This window comes from Orcinus orca, chromosome 14 (genome assembly GCF_937001465.1).
Source record: "Orcinus orca chromosome 14, mOrcOrc1.1, whole genome shotgun sequence".
Taxonomy (NCBI): domain Eukaryota; kingdom Metazoa; phylum Chordata; class Mammalia; order Artiodactyla; family Delphinidae; genus Orcinus; species Orcinus orca.
Genome location: NC_064572.1, coordinates 11,175,092 through 11,197,829, shown reverse-complemented (window position 1 = coordinate 11,197,829; position 22,738 = coordinate 11,175,092). Strand labels below are relative to the sequence as shown.

General features: G+C 44.0%; 1 protein-coding gene across 4 annotated transcripts in view; it reads right to left on the bottom strand.

Annotated features, from left to right (window-relative positions):
• Positions 1–22,738, bottom strand: part of SLC35F3 (solute carrier family 35 member F3) — a 311,515-nt gene that overhangs the window by 6,212 nt on the left and 282,565 nt on the right. The window contains exons 6-8 of one of the 4 annotated variants that reach the window (XR_007471239.1): positions 21,000–21,192; positions 19,934–20,023; positions 16,498–16,848 (exon numbers count right to left, since the gene is read on the bottom strand). Coding sequence is in view for 3 of the 4 variants with exons in the window: in XM_049696870.1 (XP_049552827.1) it covers positions 16,613–16,848; positions 19,934–20,023; positions 21,000–21,192 (519 nt within the window). In the remaining variant the exon portion in view is untranslated. Of the gene's footprint in view, positions 1–15,021; positions 16,849–19,933; positions 20,024–20,999; positions 21,193–22,738 lie in introns of those variants that run through there. The other 3 variants (XM_049696870.1, XM_033408876.2, XM_012537362.3) reach the window with 3 other exon arrangements.

Sequence of the window (22,738 nt, the reverse complement as noted above, 5' to 3'; positions counted from 1 at the left end):
AGTGTGGAGTAGCCAGACTGCCTTACTTCACATCACAGCTGTCTTCTTACTGGTTGTATGATGTTAGGTAAGTTATCCAATTTCTTATCTCTGAGTTTCCTCATCTGTAAAATGAGGATAATAATACCACTTACCTCAGTTGTTGTTTTTTGTTTTGTTTTGTTTTTTGGCTGCACCACTCAGTTTGCGAGATCTTAGTTCCCCGACCAGGGATTGAACCCAGGCCCTCAGCAGTGAAAGCACGGAGTCCTAACCGCTGGATCTCCAGGGAATTCAACCTCAGTTACTGTAAGGATAAAATGAGTGTGTGTTTGTGTGTATGTATATAGTTTAAGTATATAAAGTATACTGGTAGGGCTTCCCTGGTGGTGCAGTGGTTAAGAATCCGCCTGCCAATGCAGGGGACATGGGTTCGAGCCCTGGTTCGGGAAGATCCCACATGCCGTGGAGCAACTGAGCCCGTGCGCCACAACTACTGAGCCTGCGCTCTAGAGCCCGCGAGCCACAACTACTGAGCCCGCGTACCACATCTACTGAAGCCCACACACCTAGGGCCCGTGTTCTGCAACAAGAGAAGCCACCGCAATGAGAAGCCTGCGCACCGCAACGAAGAGTAGCCCCTGCTCGCCGCAACTAGAGAAAGCCCGCGCGCTGCAACGAAGATCCAGTGCAGCCAAAAATAAATAAATATTTCTTTAAAAAAAAGGAAACTCTCTTGTGGTGTGTAGAGGAGAGAAGACAGTATTAGCTATTACGATTATTTGCATATCTAAAGCTTGTTTTTCTGGCAAAAACAACCACCGCTATTAACAAATATGAACATAAAAGGCCGTCACCACCAAGAACAGTTAAGTTAGCAATAACTATTTGGTCTTTCTTAGATGATGCTCTTTCACCCCATTAAAATTCAAAGCGTTTCTTTGATACAGACCAATGGGTTTCCATGGAAACCTGCTTTATTACCTAGGCAACTAAGGGCTCATGCTGGTACTGTTAGGTTATTTAAAAATTGTCAGGAAATTCAGGTCTACTTAGCTTCTTGGCTAGGTTGAAACTATTTCATTATTCCCCTGTGCCAGACTTGAAACTTTCTAGTTAGCCTCAATAAACACAAACAATAATGAAATTTCTAATCGATCTTGTGAATTCTACAATTCTTTATATTAACCAGGTAGATATTAAAGGAGTTACAGTTCGCCAAAGGTTTTATGAAGGATCTATTTGATAAAATCCATACTTTCTTAGAAGATTGATTGAAGACCAATCCATTCAAGGTTGAGATTCAAGCGTCTGGGATGGGAAAGATTTTGCAGTTTAAAAGAATGCACAGTAAACTTCAATAGCTTCATCTCAGAGGGCTGGTGAAAGGTTTAAAAAAGATAATGAGTGTAAATCCTGTGTACTGAAATAAGCCATCAATAATATCTGCTCTTGAGAACTGTGGACTAGATGCTGCTATACGTGAGTATAGCATCTGTGGACTAGATGCTGCTATACGTGAGCGATACATGGTTGGATAAGCATAGCCCAAAGAATCTGAGTAATCACCCTGAAGGAAGGTCACTTTTAGAGTTGTGACTAGGGTTATAACTTTTATATATTTTGTAGTTGAATTAGAGAAGCATAATCAAGGATACTTATCAAACCTGCATAGGGTCTGGGGATGGAGGAGATAGCTCATCGTTTTAATGAAAGACTCAAGGATCTCAACAGGTTAGGATGATGGGCTGGCATAAAGAAGATTTAATCATGCTACTTAATTAGTTAATTAGTTCTACTGGCTTACTTAGTTCTAGTGGCTTTCTACTGCTGACCAACAAATGCCCTGATATCCCAGCATGGCACTGAAGACCCTCACATTAGGACTTAGCCTGTCTTCTGACTTTATCTCCTACCACTCCCTACAGATGCCCATCTCTTTATCTTAGCTATTTGCTGTTCCCAGATCTTGCCTCTAACATTCTGCCTCTCTTCCTGCTCTTCCAGTCATCTGAACTGCCCAGCCACCCACCTGTTTCTGAAAACCCTATTCATCCTATTAGGCCCAACTCAAAAAGTTATTTCCTTCATGAAGTAGTTCGCAATCCCTCCCGATCCAAACAGCACAAAGTCTGCCCCTGAGAGTCAATCGTCTCACGCTGCCTTATATCAGAGGTCCCGGTGACCTTGGTCAGTCCTCTTATTAATTTCAAAGTTTCTTAAAGACAGGACCTGGTTCAGTTATGTAGATTCCATTTTTACAGTATTTATGGGACAAACAAATAAATGGTTAAGTGTGAAATCCTGTTTGTGTCCAAAACAAAACAATTTCAGGGGAACAGGACGGAATGAACATCTAACTAAATCTTAGGGGTCTAGTTGACTGTAAGTAAAATAAGTACAGTTACTGTGGGCACTAAAAGCTAACGTAAACATAGGCTACACGCTCCAGGTGAGCGAACAACTGTGGTGTTACGAGATGTGAGGCAATTATCATTCTATATGGGCTCTGATTATCGAAGGCTTAGAGAATTGCTAGACGGTGTGCTTATGGTGGGAAGGGCGTCACCTGCAGGGTGGTGAATTATCATTTACCTTGCCAATAACAGCATATTCCTCACCCTGGGACCGGAGTAAATCTCTCCACATTCTCAGCCCTACGGAGACGAAGACGCTTGAATCCTATGTCTCTGGCCATGGCTGGAATGGGGACACACTGGCCAAAAAGGAATGGGTTTATCTTATGGTGGGAAATAAGGGACAGGCTGAGAATCATGAATCAGCATGGGAGCCCAAGAAGGATGACCACTGCAGGAGTTAGGCTGAAAACGTGCATGTCAAGCCAAGAGCCCTGAGGGAAGTGACCACTGGAGAAAGCGGAGGGGCAGCCGGCAGCCTGCAGAGTAGAGCAGCCCTTTCGCTGAAGGATCAGAGGGTCGGATGGGAGCGGCATCTATGTCTGGGCAGTCTGTGCTTCTGTAATCATTTCTGCTTTGGTCCACCTCATTACTTCTTAGAGTATGTTGAAAGAGTAAGGAAAGCCCTTCTGGTTTCCAGCTCTGCATGCAGGGAGCTTAGAATTTGCCACTCCATCCTAACAAGTAAAAAGCTGAACAGACTAGAAAATCAACTCTTCTAGGACAGAAGGCAAACCACTGCCCCCAAGACTGGAGAGACAGACAGATGAACACAGAGAAAACTTAGCAGAGCAGAGACAAACAAACAGAAACTACGTGGGAACGAGTGCCAAGGTAGGAAAGTCAGAACTGTAATTGACAAATGCCGGAGGCTCAGTGTGGATGACTCTGAGAGTTAAAAACTCCAGGGGGACCCGGTCATAGGGGGCCTCCACGACTGTGAAACTTACCTCCAGGAGCTCAACCAGGTTGCCACAGTAAATATCGGAGAAAAATTCCCTCATGCTTCTAGCAGGGGGAGGGGGAAAGGAGCCATTCTGAAATATGCTGGTGCACTCTGTTCTTCTTAACAAAGCCTTCCATCAGAAGAAACTAGTTAACCAGAGCCGAACCTGCTGGGGGTATTATCAGACCCCAAGAGACCTGGGCAAGGGAAACACCCAACTCCAGACAGCAACAGCCTTCCACGTGGGAAAAGGGAAATACCCAACTCTAGCCCACTCTAGCCATCCTCTCCCACCTAAGAGAGGAGGAAAAAAATAAGACTCATTTGAGAAGTCTACAGTCCAGAGCACAGGCTCACTGAAAGAGACCTAATCATAGGACTATAGAATGGTTCCCCTCCCCTTATACCTTACCACGTTACTAAAGACCTATTTACAGCAGTTCCTTTTAGCTGGTACAGCATGTCCGGTTATCAAGAAAAAATTTACGAGGCATACCAAAAGGCAAAAAAAACACCATAACTTGAAGACACAGAGCAAGCATCAGAAGCAGGCATGACAGGGATGTTGGAATCTTCAGATTGGGAATTTATTACAACTATAATTCATGTGTTAAGGGGTAAAAGAGACAGCAGGCAAGAGCAGATGGGCAACGTAAGTGGGGAGAGATGGAAATCCTAAGAAAGAACCAAAAAGAAATGCCAGAGATAAAAAACACTGTCATAGAAATGAAGAATGCCTTTGATGGGCTTCTTAGTAGACTAGATACAGTTGAGGAGAGAATCTCTGAGCTGGAGGATGTATCAATAGAAACCTCCCTAACTGAAAAGCAAAGAAACAAAGACCGGAAAAACAGAACAGAATATGCAAGGACAGTGAGACAACACTTACAGGTAACACACCAAAAATGGGAATACCCAGAAGGAGAAGAAAGGGAGAAAGAAACAGAAGAAATATTTGAAACAATAATGGCTGATAATTTCTACCAAATTAATGTCAGACACCAAAACACAACTCCAGGAAGCTCAGAGAACACGATAATATAAATGAATGCAAAAACAAAATAACTCAGGCATATTGTTTTCAAACTATAGAAAATCAAAGATAGGGAAAAAATCCTATATCTACAGAGAAACAAAGGTAAGAATTACAGGTGGCTTCTGCTCAGAAACCAGGCAGGCAATAGAAGGAGTGAAAGTGACTTCCCTGGTGACACAGTGGTTAGGAATCCACCTGCCAATGCAGGGGACATGCGTTCGAGCCCTGGTCCAGGAAGATCCCACATGCCGTGGAGCAACTAAGCCCGTGCACCACAACTACTGAGCCTGTGCTCTAGAGCCTGTGAGACACAACTACTGAGCCTGCGTGCCACAACTACTGAAGCCCACGCACATAGAGCCTGTGCTCTGCATCAAGAGAAGCCACCGCAATAAGAAGCCCGTGAACCACAATGAAGAGTAGCCCCCGCTCGCCGCAACTAAAGAAAGCCCACGCGCAGCAACAAATACACAATGCAACCATAAAATAAAAATAAATAAATAAATAAATTCAAAAAAAAGGAGTGAAACATTTAAAGTGTTGAGAGAAAACCCCCACCAATCTAGAATTCCTTATCCCACAAAATTATCCTTCAAAAATGGAGAAATAAACAAACAAAAATCAAGGAAATTTGTTGCCAGTAGACCTGCCTTGCAAGCAATGTTTAAACAAATTCTTTAGAGAGAATAAAAAATAGGTCAGAAACTTGGGTCTACATAAAGAAAGGAAGAGCTTTGAAAAAGGAGTAAGTAAAGGTAAAATTAAAATTTTTATTTTTCTTATTTCTAACTGACTTAGTGGATAACAGTTTATTGAGAATGATAATAGCAACAATGTATGCGATTATGTATGCTTCTGCATCTTTTTCATATGTGTGTATATGTACACTTATATATAAATAAAATGAATGACAGCAATGATAACAAGGGATGGGGGAAATTAGGATTATTTTGTTATTATAAGGTACTCACACTACACATGACGTGGTATAGTGTTATTTGGATTAGTTGTAAACGTATATTGCAAACTCTAGGGCAACCACTAACAACAGTTAAAAAAAATAAGTATAATTTATATTCTAAGAAAGGAGAGAAAATAGAATCATATAAAGTGCTCAATATTAAAACCACAAAAGGCAGAAAAAGAGTGAAAGACAAAAATAAGAACAAAGAACAAGGGCAGCTGCATAGTAGAAGAGACGTGCGCATCCCCTTCAGCTGAGCCCTGCACCAGCCTGGCAGCCGGCCCAGGCAGACCCTCACCTGCAGCCGGGCCGCTCAGCTGAGCCAGGCCTGGCAGCCACAGCGCAATCCCTTGCAGACCCGCAAACCTAGGCACACACATGCGTGTTTAAGCCACTGAGTTCCAGGTGGACTTTTAATGCGGCACCATTGTGGCACTATCTGAGTAAGAAAAAGAGCCTAGCTGCCCTGTGTCACATTCTCTCAGGGGTGTTAAGGGGTGACTTGGTGGCCGGTCACTGAAGCGAATTCTAACTAACAGGCTCCATGAGCTCAGTGGATGGCGGATGGCTCTTTCCAGATTCTGACTTTGAATTTCAAAAAGGCCTTTCTGGAAATGGTGTGCTTTGCCTCAAAAAAGTGGCCCCATAGTATTTTCCAGTGACCGAGGTAGTGAGCTAATAGCTGCAGACACGTAGCCAGAGCAGACCTAAGGACTCTTTTCTGCTTCCCCACTCCCGGGGGTGCTCAGGGGCCTGGTGTAGACTGGACAGAAACTGCAAGCCACTGAATATAATGACTGCTGCTTTTTCTTGTTGTTGCTGTACAGCTGGAACTGTATCAAATATTGAATTTAATTAATAGAACCTCAAAAGTAATGCACTAAAGCAAAACATCATAGATGCTGAAGAAATCACTTTAGTTTCTAGTTGTTAGTATGAATTGTTTAGAACAATTCCCAGATTCATACACGAGAGTGACAGACTACTACAGATGAAAGAGTAAATATGTTCTTTAGTATACACAGAATTTTTAGAATCGATTTCTTCATCGTAAGTGACGTATAAAATAACCTGGCAACAGCCTAAAAGAGTCTTAGGATTCCCTATGGTTGAGTTGTTTGGAAACATGTAGTGTTTCCTGCAAACATCTATTATTAATTCTAATGTTAATAAAATCGTGTGGTATACACTTATGAGTTCCCATAAAAGTTAAAAGAGTGTCTATTTTTAGTTGACTTTTCCGCTTGCTGACTCTTCGTCAGAAATCCACGCGGAACTCTCTCTGCCAGACCTTGGCTGGGGAACTGAAGTGCCCTCCTTATTGATTCTTTGCTTGCTTGACTGATCTGCTCACATCTCTGTTGAAAGCAGCCACTCTTGATTCCATTAGCTGATCTTATCAGCATGGCACCCATGTACAGTCCCAGATGGGATTCTAGGACCAGCCTGCCTCCACCTGCTCTGACAGCGTGTGATCGCCCCTGGCTCTGCTCTTTGTAAATTTTGAGACAGATGCCTGCTACCTGCTCCCTCCTAGAGCTCCATCATGGTGCTTTGTGAGGATAGGACACCTCCCCAATGGTCCTTTTGGCCTAAGCTCTTTTTAGTCACAGTTTATGCACCAGTCAGGAAAAGGCGGGTATTGGAAAGGATGAATACTCGTGATTGCGCCCTACGTGTCTCTCTAGCGTCATCTTCTGCCATAAATATTGCTCTTCCCCCTGTTTTTAGTACTCCTCTCCCACTTTATTTACCTTGAAAATGCTCACTTAAGTGGTACGTCATCTATAAAGTCTTCCTGGGCTCTTCCTTTCCTAGGCCATTAGTCAGTTCCAGTCCCACCCCATCTGTCCTTGGATATATGACCATCATAGTACTTACCACATTCTATTTTCTGTCTCCATCCATAGCCCATGCTTTAAAAAAAAATTGTAGTAAAATAAAGGTAACATAAAATTTGCAACTTTAACCATATAAATCAGTGTCATTAATTAACATTCAAACTGCTATGTAACCACTGTCACTATGTATTTCCAAAACTTTTCACTCCATACAGAAACTCTGTACCCATTAGGCAATAACTCCCCATTTCCTTCTCTCCCTCCCGGGCCCTGGTAACCGCTCATCCACCTCCTAAGCCTATGACAGTAAGTTTGTGGAGTACCTAATATTCTAGGTATGTTGTAAAGGTGGAATCACACAGTATTTGTCCTTTAGTGACCAGCTTATTTCACTTAGCTTAATCTTTCCCAAATTTATCCATGTTGTAGCGTGCATCAGAACTTCATCCATTTTATGGCTGAATAGCATTCCAGTGTATGTCTATATTTTATGTTGTTTATCCATTCATCTTTTGATGGACACTTGGGTTGTTTCTACCTTTTGGCTGTTGTGAATAATGTTGGAGTGAACATTGTACAAATGTTCAGATATCTGTGTGCAAATATCTGTTCACATTCCTGTTTTTGATTCTTTGGGGTCTATACCTAGGAGTGGAACTGCTGGGTCATATGGTAATTCTACGTTTAGCTTTTTGGGGAAATGGGAAACTTTTCCATAGTAGTTGTACCATTTTACATTCCCACCAGCAATGTATGAGTTCCAATTTTCCCACATCCTCACAAACACTTTTTTTCTGTTTAAAAATACTTATATATATATATATATATATATATATATATATATATATATATTACAGGGCCCCACCAACCAATCAAAAATGGGAAGTTAGGCAGCTCTTTAGGTTTTTCAGATCAAAACTTGACTGTTCCCAAATTCAGGCAAAGGTTGGGATTTGACATTTCAGTTGCAGTTGTAAGTTAATATCCAAGTAAAAAGTCATAAATAATTCAATATTTATTGAGCACCCACCATGTAGCAGGCATGTCCTAGAAACTAAGAGTATAAAGTGAAATTAAATACTCACTTCACCCACTCATTTATTCAACACAGAGGCATTGGGGCAAACCAAAATTTTAATTAAAAAAAATATATATATATATATAAACATTGCCATCCTAGTAGGTATGAAGTGGTATCTTGTTGTGGTTTTGACTTGCTTTTCCCTAATGATTAGTGATGTTGAGCATCTTCTTCTGTGCTTATTGGCCGTTTGCATATCTTCATTAGAGAAATGTTTATTCAAGTTCTTTGCTTATTTTTAATGGGTTGTCTTTTTATTGTTGAGCATTAGAAGTTTTTATATATTCTGATTATTCAACCCTTATCAGATATATGATTTTCAAATATTTTCTCCCATTCTGTAGACTGTATTTTTTACTTTCTCGATAATGTACTTTGATGCACTGAATTTTTAATTTTGATGACGTTCAACTTACTATATTTTCTTTTGTTTCTCATGCTTCTGGTATCATTGCCAAAGTCAAGTCATGAAGATTTACTCCTATCTTATCTTCTAAGAGTTTTAAGAGTTTTTTGCTCTTTTATTTAGGTCTCTGATCCATTCTGAGTTAATTTTTGTATATGGCATAAGGTAGGGTTTGAACTTCATTCTTTTGCATGTGGAGATCCAGTTGTCCCAGCACTATTTGTTAAAGAGATTGATCTTTCCTCACTGAGTGTACTTGGCATCCTTGTAGAAAATCAATTGACCATAGATATATGGGTTTATTTCTGAATCTCATTTTTATTCCATTGGTCTGTTTGTTAATCCTCATGCCAGTACCACACCATTTTAATTACCATAGCTTTGAAGTAAGTTTTGAAATCAGGAGGTGTGAGTCCTCTGATTTTTTCTTCTTTTCCAAGATTGTTTTCGCTATTTGAGTCTCTCGAAATTCCATAAGAATTTGAAGATCAGTTTTTCCAATTCTGCAAAAATGGCTGCTGGAATTTTGATAGGGATTGGTTTGAATCCGTATATCACTTTGGATAGTACTGATATCTTAAACAATGCTAAGTCTTCCAATTCATGAACATAGGATATCTTTCCATTTATTTAGGGCTCTTTAATTTTTTTTTTTTTTGGCAATGTTTGTAGTTTTCAGTGTACAAATCTTTCACCTCCTTGGTTAAAGTTATTCCTAGGTATTTTATTCTTTTCGGTGCTATTGTAAATAGAAGATTTTTTCTTTCTAAATTTCTCTCTTGGATTGTTTATTGCATATATACAGAACACAACTGATTTTTGTGCATTGATCTTGTCCCCTGCAACTTTGTTGAATTAGTTTATTAGCTAATAAATAGCTAATAAACTATCTCTATTTTATTTATTTCCACTCTAATCTTAATTATTCCTTCCTTCTATTAGCTTTGGGTTTAGTTTGCTCTTCTTTTTATTGTTCCCCAAGGTGTAAAGTTAGATTTTGAGATTTGAGATCTTTTTTAAATGTATGCATGTGCAGCTATTAATTTTCCTCTGCATACTACCTTTGCTGCATCCCATATGTTTTGGTATGGTATGTTTTGTTTTAATTTTACTCTCAGTATTTGGTAATTTTCTTTATGATTTCTCCTTCAATCTGTTGGTTGATTGGGAATATGTTGTTTAATTTCCACAAATTTGTGAGTTTTCCAGTTTCCTTCTGTTATTGATTTCTAGTTTCATTCCACTGTGATTGGAAAGGATAGTTTGTATGATTTCAATCTTTTAAATTTATGGAGACTTGTTTTGTGGCCAACATGTGGTCCATCTTGGAGAATGGACCATGTACATTGGAGAAGAACATATATTCTGCTATTGTTAGGTGGAGTGACTGTATCTGGAGATAGGACAAAAAACCTACCACTGACTTTAGTTAGAAAGAAATAACAGAGGGGAACTTATGGGCATAATGGTATTTGTAGAAAACTTCCAGCTTACAGAGATTTCATGATAATTGAAATCTTTCAATGTCCCAGGAGACTTTTCTTTCAGAAGGGCCCTAGACAAGATCACTCAGCAGGGAAGCTTGTCCTAAGACCTTTTCCCTTTGTGCAGTCTCCCCAAAAACAGGGCCTGGGGGACGGGGCAATCTGCTTGGCCTCTCCCAGCCATGTGGCCTTGTGCAAGTCCCTTGATAATTACTTAACAGAGCCATAGAACATTCTGCAGATTGTAAGTTACTTTCACAAACATATCCTTGACAACTCTGGGGACCAGGTTTCATTGCATTTTATGTATTATGATTGATTTTAGCAGTTGACATTTAAGAAGCAGGTGACCCTCTATTGTCCCTGGCCTCAAAATCTTTTCATTCCTCTTATACTCAGAAGTCCTGGACAAATGTTTTTTAAGTGATCTCTTGGCATCTAAAGTTCTAACAGCATTTGTCCTGTATGGGAAAAGATAGCAGAACATGGCTTATTCTCTTAATTTCTGAGAAACACCAAGCAAAAATGCCCTGCAACAGGTACAACCTAGAACTCACTAGAATTTCATCTTACTAAATGGTCATTGGTAAAAGAGAGCAAAGGATCCGACAGAGAATTCAGAAAAGTAGTTGAGACTGCTAAACAGTAACTCAGCACCTTCTCTCTGCTTAAAGAAAAGACAGGAAATTAAATGCTATCAGAAAATATAAGAAAATCTAGACAAAAGTAACACGTTAAACTTTTGATGCAATAACGCTCTCAGGAAAGCCAGATCTGGGGGGCAGCTAAATGTCCAAATGTACTTTGGACTTTAAATTGGTGCTAATGGTAAGACTTGGTTTTAAAAGTTAAGCTTTGGAGAAAAACACCAGGTCCATAAATGATGATTGCATGGGATAAGGGGTTAAAGACAGTCACTAGGTTGTAGCTGGATAAGTATACGTCTAACTCTAAATGGTATCATTAAAAAAATTAGTGATTATTATGTAGTGATTGGTTTGCATGAATGATTTACTTAAACAAAATTTTAAAAAAGTAGAAATAGCCTAATTGATTGGAAAGATGTGCTAATTATATGCCCACAGTACATGTGGCAAATGCATGCACACACACTCACACATGAGGTCCTTGAGGAAATCCAACATCTGGTGCAGTACCATTCAGCAGGGCTATCTACAAAGTATAGACATTTGCAAAATCCTTGAAAAGCGCTAGGCTACCAGCATCCCCACAAGGCTGCCTGCTCTGCACCCTCCAGATTATAAAGGAAAGTACATCATAAATGCAGTTTTCTCACTATGGGGATAAAATCGGGTAACAGGAAGAGTGAGGGAACACTGGCTGAATAAGTACATCTACTCGGTGTAACTGAATTTACAGTACCCATAAATGGAGGTGTCACAAGAGGGTGGCCAGGGGCATAAAAAACATCAAACTCTAGTCCCCAATACATAGGTGTATTGCTATCACCATAGTGATATGCTAACTGCTTTTCTTTATTTATACCCAAATTTCCCCTTCACAGGTACTGCTGTATGTGGGCATAAGCAGGGCCCTTTAACCCTTGTCTCTTCCTAGCCTCTGAGATTCCCCACGTCGTTAGCATAGCATAGATTCCTAACAAACTGAATGCTTTAGGGGGCCAGCAGGTCTTGTTTCCAATGGGGATTAAACACTGGGGACTCCTGAAATTTCCATCTGGAGGTTTTTAAGTCCCTCTAATTTTTTCCTTATGGCAGAGAGCCTCTTCTGTGGGGTGCCTGTCACCCTCAGAGAGGAAGAGCCTGGGGGCTCCCTCCAGATATTCTTGGTGAGATTCTGGGCTCCCTCTCCGGTGTCAGAGGCCACTGCTATTACTGCTACTGCTGCTCTGGGTACAAACGCACTTCTTGCTGGCTTGTGGCTTGATGGGTATTTCCCATTTTTTTTACAGGAAACCTATTCTTTTTTCAATAAGAGAAACAAATTCACAATGTTTTGAGTTAAAATTTACAATACATAATACATTACATTACATAAAAGTCTCATTTGTTACGATTCTAGTAACTCCACATTTTTGGATAACTTACAGATTTCCCTTAGCTGAAGCTTACCATTTTAACTCAAGAAAATGACTTTCTCAAGATTTGGACAATGCTGAATACATGAAAAATTATGTAAGGGAAAATATTATTCTTTAAAAAATTTTTAAATGTATTTTAAGCACTGTGAAAAAGTTTTAAACCCTCTCTATTTATATATCATGGGTGTATTTCTTATGAATCAGTCTCCTCCATTCTTTAAAGCAGTTTGACCAAGGAGTCCTGCTAGGCCATAAGGAGCCCAGATTCAAGAAGTGTGAGTACCAGAAAGTAAAAACAAACCAACCCCCAAAAAAGAGTCCAACTTTTTTCTTTGAACATTCCAGTTTTCTCCCACATATTATTCAGAGTTCTTGGATTCAAGCAATAGCAGTGGCTTCTTATGTCTTAAACAGAAAAACATTTTTTGGAAGCCTCTTAGGGACTGTATGTGTCTGAAGGATCTGTTTGGAAAAGGGAGGAATGCGAACCTCCATGGTGGGAGGAGGCCGGAGCCACAGCAGGACTCTGGAGGACTGGCCGGTCAGCATGGTCTTCCTGGGGTGTTCCGTGGGGTCTGGTTAAGTCCTGGGAGACTGGCCCACTGGCCAAGTCCATTTCACACCCTCCCCTTCTCCCCCGGACGCTGGGGTCTGAAATGGAGACTCCATTCCCTTCAGCTTCTGCAACAACAGCAAGATAGTCTTTCCAACAGAGATCAGATGCTGGGCAGCCAAAAACAAGCCAACAATCCCACAGACGTCCTTCCTACTGGTGAGATTTGGGCAAAAGAATTTTCAATCATTTTGTGAGGCAACTATTTATTCATTAAACCACTTGACTGAGATAGATCAATAATTCACAGACCATAAAATTCACCCATGTGAAGTGTACAATTTAAAAAAGTGTTAGCATATTTATAGGACTGTGCAACTACCACTATATTCTAATTTTAGAACAAATCATTTATATTCAAAATTGAAGATAAAGAACTCCATGTGACACATCGTTGCCTACATTCGGAAACACCTCTGTTCTGTAAGGAGGTAGGTCTCTGACCACAGCTTCCTGCCTCTGGAGTCTCTTTACCCTTGTCAGCCCAAGTAAGGAGGAGCTCAGGGTCTGCACAGTGGGTGGGTTCCTAGAGACAGCGCTGACTCAGTGTGGCAGGGGGGCGCTGGCTGATCACTTTGTATCCTCTGGCCCCAAACGTCCACATTCTGAGAGGGGCGGGCTGGAGCAGCAGAGACCCCATAGCCTCTTTGTACCTTCCATCTTCATTTTACTTTTATTCCTTAAAGGAGCAAAAATAGAGAAATCCTTTAACTGTTTTCCAGACTGGCCTCTAGGGGGCAGACAATCCCCCAGGGGGAGCAAAAATGGAGCCTGTTTCCCAAAGCCACCCCCAAGATTCCATCAGAAGGAACCCCTTCCTGAGATTTTCTGTTCATGGGTCCTTCCTGGTTTGCCATAGCTCCTCCCAATTCTCAAAATCTACATGGTAGGGATAGAGGGGGTCAGAGGAGTTGTGGTTTGTATCCTTGGAAAGAAATCTCTTACATCTCCAACCCTCACCCCAACTCAGGTTTATAATGTCCTGAAAGGGGCATTAACCTCTCCTGCAAGTTTTAACCTTTCTATTTCACATACCTAACCTTTCTATTTCACATACCTTACCCTTCATAGTCTTTTTTGTAATTGGAGTAAAACATACATAACATAAAAAGTTACCATTTGGACCCTTTCTAAGTGCATAGCTCAGAGGCAGGAAGTACATTCACACTATTGTGCAACCGTCACCACCACTGACCTCCAGAACGTTTCTTATCTTATAAAACTGAAACTCTGTACCCACTGAACAATAACTCCTCATTCCCAGCCCCCAGTAACCAGCATCCTACTTTCTGTCTCTGTGAGTTCCACTACTCCAGGTACCTCATATTAGTGGAATCAGCTAATATTTGTCCTGTGTGAGTGGCTTATTTCACTTAGTATAGTGTCTTCAAGGTTCCTCCGTGTTGTAGCCTGGGTCAGAATTGCATTCCTTTCTAAGGTTGAATACTATTCCATTGTACGTGTTTACCACGTGTTGTGTATCCATTCATCCATCCATGGACACCTGGGTGGCTTCCACCCGTTGGGTACTGTAATTAATGCTGCTCCGATTATAGGCGTATAAATATCTCTCTGAGTTCCTACTCTTAATTCTTTTGGGTCTTCATAGTCTTTTATGCCCATGGGAGAAGAAGGTAAATCTGCTCTCGTGTAGGGTTTCCCAATTTTTCAGGTTATGGCTTACAAAGGAAATATTTGTTTGGCACCTTGGGGTAACTCGAGAGGTTGGAAGCCCAGACAGTCATGGAGGTGACGGGCTCGGGCTCCACTGTAGGGCTCCCGGCGTACACGGGAGACATGCGCAGGGGAGCCCTTTGATCTGGACGACTACACTCCCCAGGTTACAACCTCACGTAGCAAGTGGTGCATGGTGTACAGATGCTCTAGGGATGGGTGGCGGGGCGAAGTGTCCTAAAGAGGCTGTCATCTCCTCTCCATTCCCACGCCCTCTTAGAGAACCCAGCCCTTTGTGGCCAGGGGATGAGAGACATTGGACCTCAGAGCGCCTGGCCACAGCTGCCTGCAACAGTGACATACACGTTACATCAAATTCCCTCTAGAGCCAGAACGGGTCAGGGCACCTAAGGCAGAAGTCAGGTGTGGGAGCTGAGCTGGAAGACCAGGTCAGTTTAGGGACTGAGGCTGCCACTCTGAGGCCCGAGTGTAAGGGAGCCAGGGAACCGGGCTGCACAGGAAAGGGCTGCAACCCCAGAGCTGCACAGAGGGTGGCATCCGAGGAGAGGAGACAGGACGGGGCAGGAGGACGGGAGGGGAACACTGCCCGGAGACCTTTCCTTCGAGGCCGCCTCTGTGTCCTGCATTTCTCTTTTGTGAAAGTCAACTCTGTCTGCAATAAGAGCTTTCTTCCCTTGAGACGGCTGAATGGCTTCCTGTGCCTTGAAGGTGCAGGAGAGTGGGGCTCGCTGGGAGAAAAGTATGAGGTGAGGAAGCTGGAAAGTCAGACCTAGCCTAGTGGGAAAGGAACAGAGTGGCCACCAAGACGGCACCGAATGCTTCTTTTTTAAATCGTTTATTAATCTATTTGGTTAAACAGGGAATGGAAACTGAGAATAATAATTTGCTTAAAAAGTTCAGGTCACGAATGCCCTTTCCCCTAGGAAACGAAAGACTCCATGGTTACAGAGCACACCACTGGGTTATGACGCCGTTTCAAAATAAGGTTTCCGATTCGTTATGTAACAATGTAAACTTCAAAAATAGTAAACTCTAACCCCCTTGTCCCTCTTTACAGATCTATCACAGATAGAATTCTCTGGCAGACCTAAACTGTGGAAGTAAACAGCGTGGTGCTTAAAAGTTTCATAAAAAGGTTTGCAGACTCAGTAAATCTTGCGGTCTTGGTCAGGAAGTAAAAGCAACCAGCGATTCATCTCCTGCGGAGTCTACCTTATATGCACACCGTGACCCGTGTTCTACTACCCCGGTCATCAGCTTTGCCACTTTGTACACACACACACACACGCGCGCACACACACACAATGTATAGTCTTTTGTTTCTAAAGATTTCTACATCTAAATGATAAGACGGCACCAGTGACCTATAATGTCACCTCGCTTCACATAGGTAAAGACAAAAATTCTGTAGAAGGCACTGTAATTTCTCTTCCATGATCTTACATAGACACGTGAGAGCGAGCCAGCTGGGGCTGGGACTTAACCTTCCCTTTCTGTTACCCGGCTCGGGCCTGTCCTCCTCCGATCGCCACCCCCAGTTAGCCACAGTCAATGGTTTTCCACGTCCATTATCCTTTTCTGCTCCAGCTTTTCACATCACATCAACCCATCCATCCAACAATCCGTTTATCCAGATTAACTCAGAGCAATCTTTTGGTTCATTGAAATCCCTTAAAATTAAGAGTACAGCTCTGGTATAAAACAAGGTATGACCTACCATAGCTGAAAAATAATCACAGTGTGCAATGTAATTTTCAGTTGGGAAGAGTCAAAACATCTGCCCTGCCTTGTCAAGAACGTCTGTCATCCCGAACGATCTAGGCAAGCAACACTCTATGCTGCTTTACATTCATTTAAAAAGAGCGGAGAGGGTCTTTTCTCTCCCGTATTCAACTGGTACCCTTAAGTGAAAGGTCTGATGTGAAAAAAAGTGCAAGCAAATTGGACATGCCAATAAATACCATATAACTTACCGCAGATTACCAAAACTGTACAGGTATGTACACCTCACCAAACCGAGGTTCCCCCTGCGGGGAAGAGATTCCAAATCACCCACGCGAGCGTCACACAGAGTTCTCGGGCAGACCGTCAGCGGGCGAAGGAGGGCCGGGCCCTTCCGCCCTTGTTCTGAGGTCCCGAGCCCAGGTCCGCGCCGCCCTCCGCCGCCTCCTCCTTTTTCCTCACTTTCAGGCGGGTGAGCAGCTTCATCAACCAGACGTCCCACTCCTCGGGCAGAAGCAGGAGGAGGAAGCCCAGGCCGATGATGACCATGGCGATGACCCGGACCCCGTTGAAGACGATCTTACTGGTGTAGCGATCAACAACTGTAGGGGATGGAGAGCGTGGGTTACCGCGGGGGCGATCGTGCCAGGCCATCAGGAGGGCGGGGCCCCGGCCAGGCCAGGGCCTGGGGCGCCCCTTCCGCGCGGCCGGAGCTGTTCTCCCTTGACCAGGCGGGCAGGGGCTGCCTCCCAGAAATCCCCCGTCAACTTTACAAACCCTGTCTGCTGCGAGGCCTTGCGCTGTGTTTCACTTTCCCCAATTGACCTGGTACCTTAGTTCCCACATTGATCTGTGCGAGAGACAAAACGAAACACCAGGGGCGGTTGGAGATGTGCGTGTGTATTAATATATACATCCACCGAAGTTAATCGTGGCCACCTCCGGGTTGGCAGGGTAATTCAAACGTTACTGCTTTCTTTATATTCTTGGCACTTTTCACATTTTCTACAGTGACATACTTTATTTTTATAATTTAAGAGCATGATATATATAATATACGTTCTGAAGACCGAACTTGACCTGGTTCTTTGAAGATAATAAATACAAACTTTTGTTCCACCCCAGGATATTATCAGTGTGAGGCTCGAATGCCACCTGTGTCACCACCGATTATGAAAGTTTATTAAAGGTCCAGGAAGCTCATTCCTGACCCACATCAGGTGAGGGAACAAAATGAGAACAGGATTCACGTCTGTTCGTACAAATCTAGATCATCATTCTCTTCATAACTAAAGATCAAAAGCGTTTCAAATGTTGGTTTTCTTTTCTTTTCTTTTTTTGCTTTCTTGTTCTCTTTTCCTAACTAAATCAAACAAAGAAAATGTGGGGCCTGCCTCTCCACAAGGGAGAATTAGATTGCTTTTGTGTGTGTGTGTGTGTGGTACGCAGGCCTCTCACTGTTGTGGCCTCACCCGTTGCGGAGCACAGGTTCCGGACGCGCAGGCTCAGCGGCCATGGCTCACGGGCCCAGCTGCTCCGTGGCATGTAGGATCTTCCCGGACCGGGGCACGAACCCGTGTCCCCTGCATCGGCAGGCGGACCCTCAACCACTGCACCACCAGGGAAGCCCTAGATTGCTTTTTTTGAACGCATTTTGTGAAAGAGGGTTTTCTGACTTGCATGTGCCGCTTCTGAAGCCTGACGTGCTGGACCGCTGTCCCCCCCCAGCTCGCCCGCCGCTAAAGGGGGCTGCTCTGTCATCTCCGCCATCTCCCGCCACATCCTCCTGCCCCGCCCCCTACCCTTGCAACTGACTCTCACCTCTGTCTGGAGGGTGGGTAGAGAGGTAAAAGTTAAACCTGAAAAAAGGACTTTGTGGGCTTCCCTGGTGGCGCAGTGGTTGAGAGTCTGCCTGCCAATGCAGGGGACACGGGTTCGTGCCCCGGTCCGGGAGGATCCCACATGCTGTGGAGTGGCTGGGCCCATGAGCCATGGCCGCTGAGCCTGCGCGTCCAGAGCCTGTGCTCCGCAACAGGAGAGGCCACAACAGTGAGAGGCCCGCGTACCGCAAAAAACACACACACACAAAAAGGCACTTTGTTAGTAGCCCTTTTGTGGAATTAAAGTGCCGCTTTTATCTCACTCTAATTCAGAAGCAGTTTGATTTTTAATATTGGCAGCATGGCCTGTTAATTCACAGATGGGGAGAGTCAATTAGCAAGCCATACAAGCTGCACTAGAGAGGGCGTCAGGGAAAGTCAGAAAGCCCAGCAAGGGCTCTGCTCTGACAGTCAGGCAACAGCCGACTCCTCGGCTTCTCTCCTCCCCTGGAGAACTGAAGGTAATTCCTTCCCCTGACACGTTACGGACCCTCTTACGTTGCAGGTAAGTAGTAAGAGAATTCTGATTAACCTCTCACACACCCGGCTGTATGATACGGTCAAAGTAGCTTCTATACCAGGGCCGCCTGGACTATGCCTCCTTGAAATAAGAACACTGTGGGACTATAAAGACACCCCAAGATGCAGCGGGGGTAAGTTGATGCGTTATTTTTCAGAAGCCTGTAGTGTATGGAAACTGACAAGCTGGACCACTTTTTTACCAGTTTTCCAGGAGCTCAGGGGCTTTCCTGCCTTTGGAAGTTCTGCCTCATAGGTCATCTCATGTGGTTCTCGTATCAACCAAGGTGATGACGTGGGGACGACCTTCACTTTTAGGGGACAAGCAAAGGCCCAGAGGAGTGATGCGTGGGGACCGCCATCCTCCCTCTGGGCAGGGATGGTGCTGGGCCCAAGGAGTCTGGGGCCAGGGTGAGGCATGTACAGAACGTGTGGAATGGTACAGCAGGAAGAGGTTTAGGAAGCTGATGGCGGCTTTGCCTGTGCTTCCAGGCTTACTAACGCCAGACTGAACAGGATAAGGGGTTGCCATCCCCTGGGGGCCTAATCCTCTAACGGCCCAGAAGCGGGAGGGTCGGGAGATGGCTTTGGCGGGAGCTGTGCGAAGCCCAAGGGGGTGAATGCTCTGGGGAGAAGTGATTCACAAACAGGTTCTATAGGGAGGGCAGGTGTGAGGCGGGGGCGTTCTGGGAGGAAAATCTGAAATTCATAGCAGAAGAAGCCAGGAAAAGGAAGGAGGTGAGGGGCAGGTGATGGCAGGCTTTGGAAGAGCTGCCGGCTGAGCGTGTCGGCGAGTCCCCAGTGAGAGAAAGAGCAGGACCTGAGCAGCTGGGGGAAGGGCTGTCTTCTGGGACTCGGGGAACAGTGTTTATGCTTCTGCAGTTTGCAGACATGCCTCTACCTCAGGCCTTCCATAACCGGAGCTAGCGGTCTCTTCTGGAAAGCCACTTAACAAAAAGTAAAAATTTCCTCTGCTACCTATTTGTCTATACTTAGCAATAGTATTCATGATATACATCTGATCCCCCCACGCCAGTTTGAATGGAGATGGCTTTAGACTTTCTGTATCTTCGTGTGGTATGTGCAAATCAATCCGCCCTGGAGAAAATATTGCATGTGTCACAAACGTCAACGTTTTACCGAAGTGCTTTCTTTCTACAGAGAAGGTTAAACATGCCTGCTACGCCAGACACAGCCAGAACACACGTATGTGTACGCACATGCGTGTTTGTGTGTGTTTGCGTGTGTGTGTGTTTACAAGCAGATACAGAAAGCCACATAGGTTTACCTGCATTCACAGGTACACTGAGGACGATTCCAAGAGACATCAGAGTGGGATATGTAACAGCAATTCCAAAATTTAATACAATATTGAATGCTGAAATACAGAATTAAAAAAAACAGGTGTTATTCACGACTGGCCCTGGACTTTCCCCTGGTCCGTCGGACCCCAGCTTCTCTGATGAGGCTGGAGTCGCAGGTGTTTTGCCCTTTACTCTGACTCAGTGAATTCCGGGTTCCTGCAAGGGCTCCAGAACTGGGGGATCAGGGCCAAACATCCTGCTGACTCAGCTCTCCTCTCTTTCCTGAGCTTTGAAGAAGGGAAAAGAAATTTGGAAAAGGTAACCAGCGAGCAGGCACTAGAAAAGAGGACTGGGGCCCCCTATGTATCCCACTAACTTTGCTTTTCTCTGTTGCTGGCAATGATTCTGGGATGACTATGAATAGGAGCTTTGGAATGTACGTTTTTATTTTTAAATTTATTTTAATTCAGTTTTTTTTTTTGAATTTTTTAAATTGTGGTAAAATGCATATAGCATACATTTTATTATCCTCATCGTTTTTAAGTGGTATGTACAGTTTTTGATGGAAAAGGGATGAGGCACCTCCTTGGTTACTTTCCTGCTTAGGACCAGCCTTATATCAACTAATGGTGATGATGACACTAATGTTGATGACAGTCGGTAGTATTTACTGAACATTATCAGGCAGTGTTCTAAGAGCTCTCTGCATGCACTAATTTACTAACTTCTTACCAGCCCTATGTAAGGAATGTACTATTATTAGGAGATAACACGCAGCATTCTGGGCTACTAGTTCACTCTTCAGAGCACCAAATGACCATGGCCACTACTGCAGCGACTGTAGTCCTGGAATTAGAATCCAGTGTCACCATTTCAAAGGCTTTCCTTTTCGCGACACAATGACCTAGAAAAGCACGAGGAACTTAAGGATAATGACAGACTCGTTTTTCTCCTTCAGGACACGGGTTTCCAAAGACTCCCCTTGAGCTGCCCGGATGCCGCTGTCAGTCCCTGCTTTCTGGTGATTCTGACAGCGTGACCGCCACTTACTCAATAAGAGGACGGAAAATCCACAAAGGTTTCCCCATGGAATGTCATCGAAAGAGCTCCAGTGTTCCACTTTGGTAAAGTAGAGGATGACAGGAATACAGGTGATGAAGAGGATGTTAAACACACCCAGAATGGACAGAAATAAGGCGGCTTCTCCAAACTTAGCACTGCCCAGGAGGAGCTTGAACAGGACCTGACGGAGAGAGCAGAGGAGGAGGGGTGATGGCTCACCTAAGACTCCAACTTGCCACGGAGAAGCGAGTGCGCTTGGCAAGCGGGGGCTGGACCACGGGACCGACAGCCATGTGACAGGTAAATTCTACCTCGTATGGCCTTCGGTGAAGGGTGGGGGGCTTTACCTATGCCCAGTAGCAACACGATGGAGAGTTACTCTCCAGGTACACAGAGAGCAACTTCAGAAACCATAGGTTGTCACTCTAGGCTTGATTCTTCTGTGCTGTATTCACGACACCACATCCCCGCTTCAGAGCACTGAAGACGAGGAAGCCACGTAAATTAGAAGCCACTTAAATTAGAAGCATCTGCCGTGATTACACATTCCTCTCGGGGACCCTAACATTAATCTCTGACCTTGAACAACACGGTTTGAAAACCACTGCCCCCAAACAAAAGGGCTTTGGCTGCAACGACATTTCCTATAAATCAAAGGGAGAGGGATTATAACACTCACAGCTCTCTGCTCCAGCTCACCACCCCTGTTGCCGACATGGCATGGGTTTTAGCGGAACACACCTGACTTTGGTTTCGTGCACCTGTTCCTGTTTGTACATATCTGAGATGCATGAAAAGCCAGGAGAGGGACAAAGGTGACTGGAGAGGCCGGGAAGCTGAGCTCCCAGAGGCCACCGTCCAGCCCCCATGTTTACTGAACCGTCCACAGTTACGGACCTGATGGTCCAATTTCAGTCTCTGCCTTGCTGTCCTTCCTACTTTCCTCCTTCTTCCTCTTCCAGCCATTTCACATCTCTCTCAGGTATCTCTGGGCATTTCTGGGCAGGAAGCACGGAAAGGGAAATACAGTCAATTGCTTTCACCCTTCCACCTACCGGCCTCTCTGGGTAAAGATCAGGCAGTGTAGGAGATGGAAATGTAAGTCTAAATCAGAATATCTGTGTTCATCGTGGATCGCGTTTCTATCCGCTCTCGGCTTCCCGTTAGCATGCAGCTCATTGAAGAGAGCGGAGTGTGTCCTCTCAATATTTTCTGCATTTGGACCATGGTTCTGGAGTCCCAGAATGGGGCTAGACCATCACATCCTCTGAGCGAGATGTGCCCCAGAGGGGGAAGATGGCCCGTGTATGGTGGGGCAGTGAGGCCAGGGAGCTGATGAAAGGTAAGATGGTACAGATGTTTCACTTTCCAAAAGTGTCTTCCTCCCAGTGCTGGAAAAAAGTTCCTTTTCTTAGAACTTTCTACAATCCTTTATGTTCTGTGTCCAACCGTCTGGATCCACAAAGGGCCAGTAAGTCTCAAAGCTAAAATCTCATTTCTCACTGAATCCTCCAGTTCAGTTTCCCCAACCCTGGAGACCACAAAATATTTGCATTCTTGACTTTGGATCCAAAGAGAAGGGCAAGTGAGGGGAGAGAGTGGCTGAGAGGCATAACGGAGCAGGGGAGAGAGTGAGGGGCGAGTGTGGGGATAATAATTGTTCTCTCGAGACTTGCAGTTGGCCACGCCTCCCAACAGTTCCCAACATTCTGTCAAAAATATTTTAT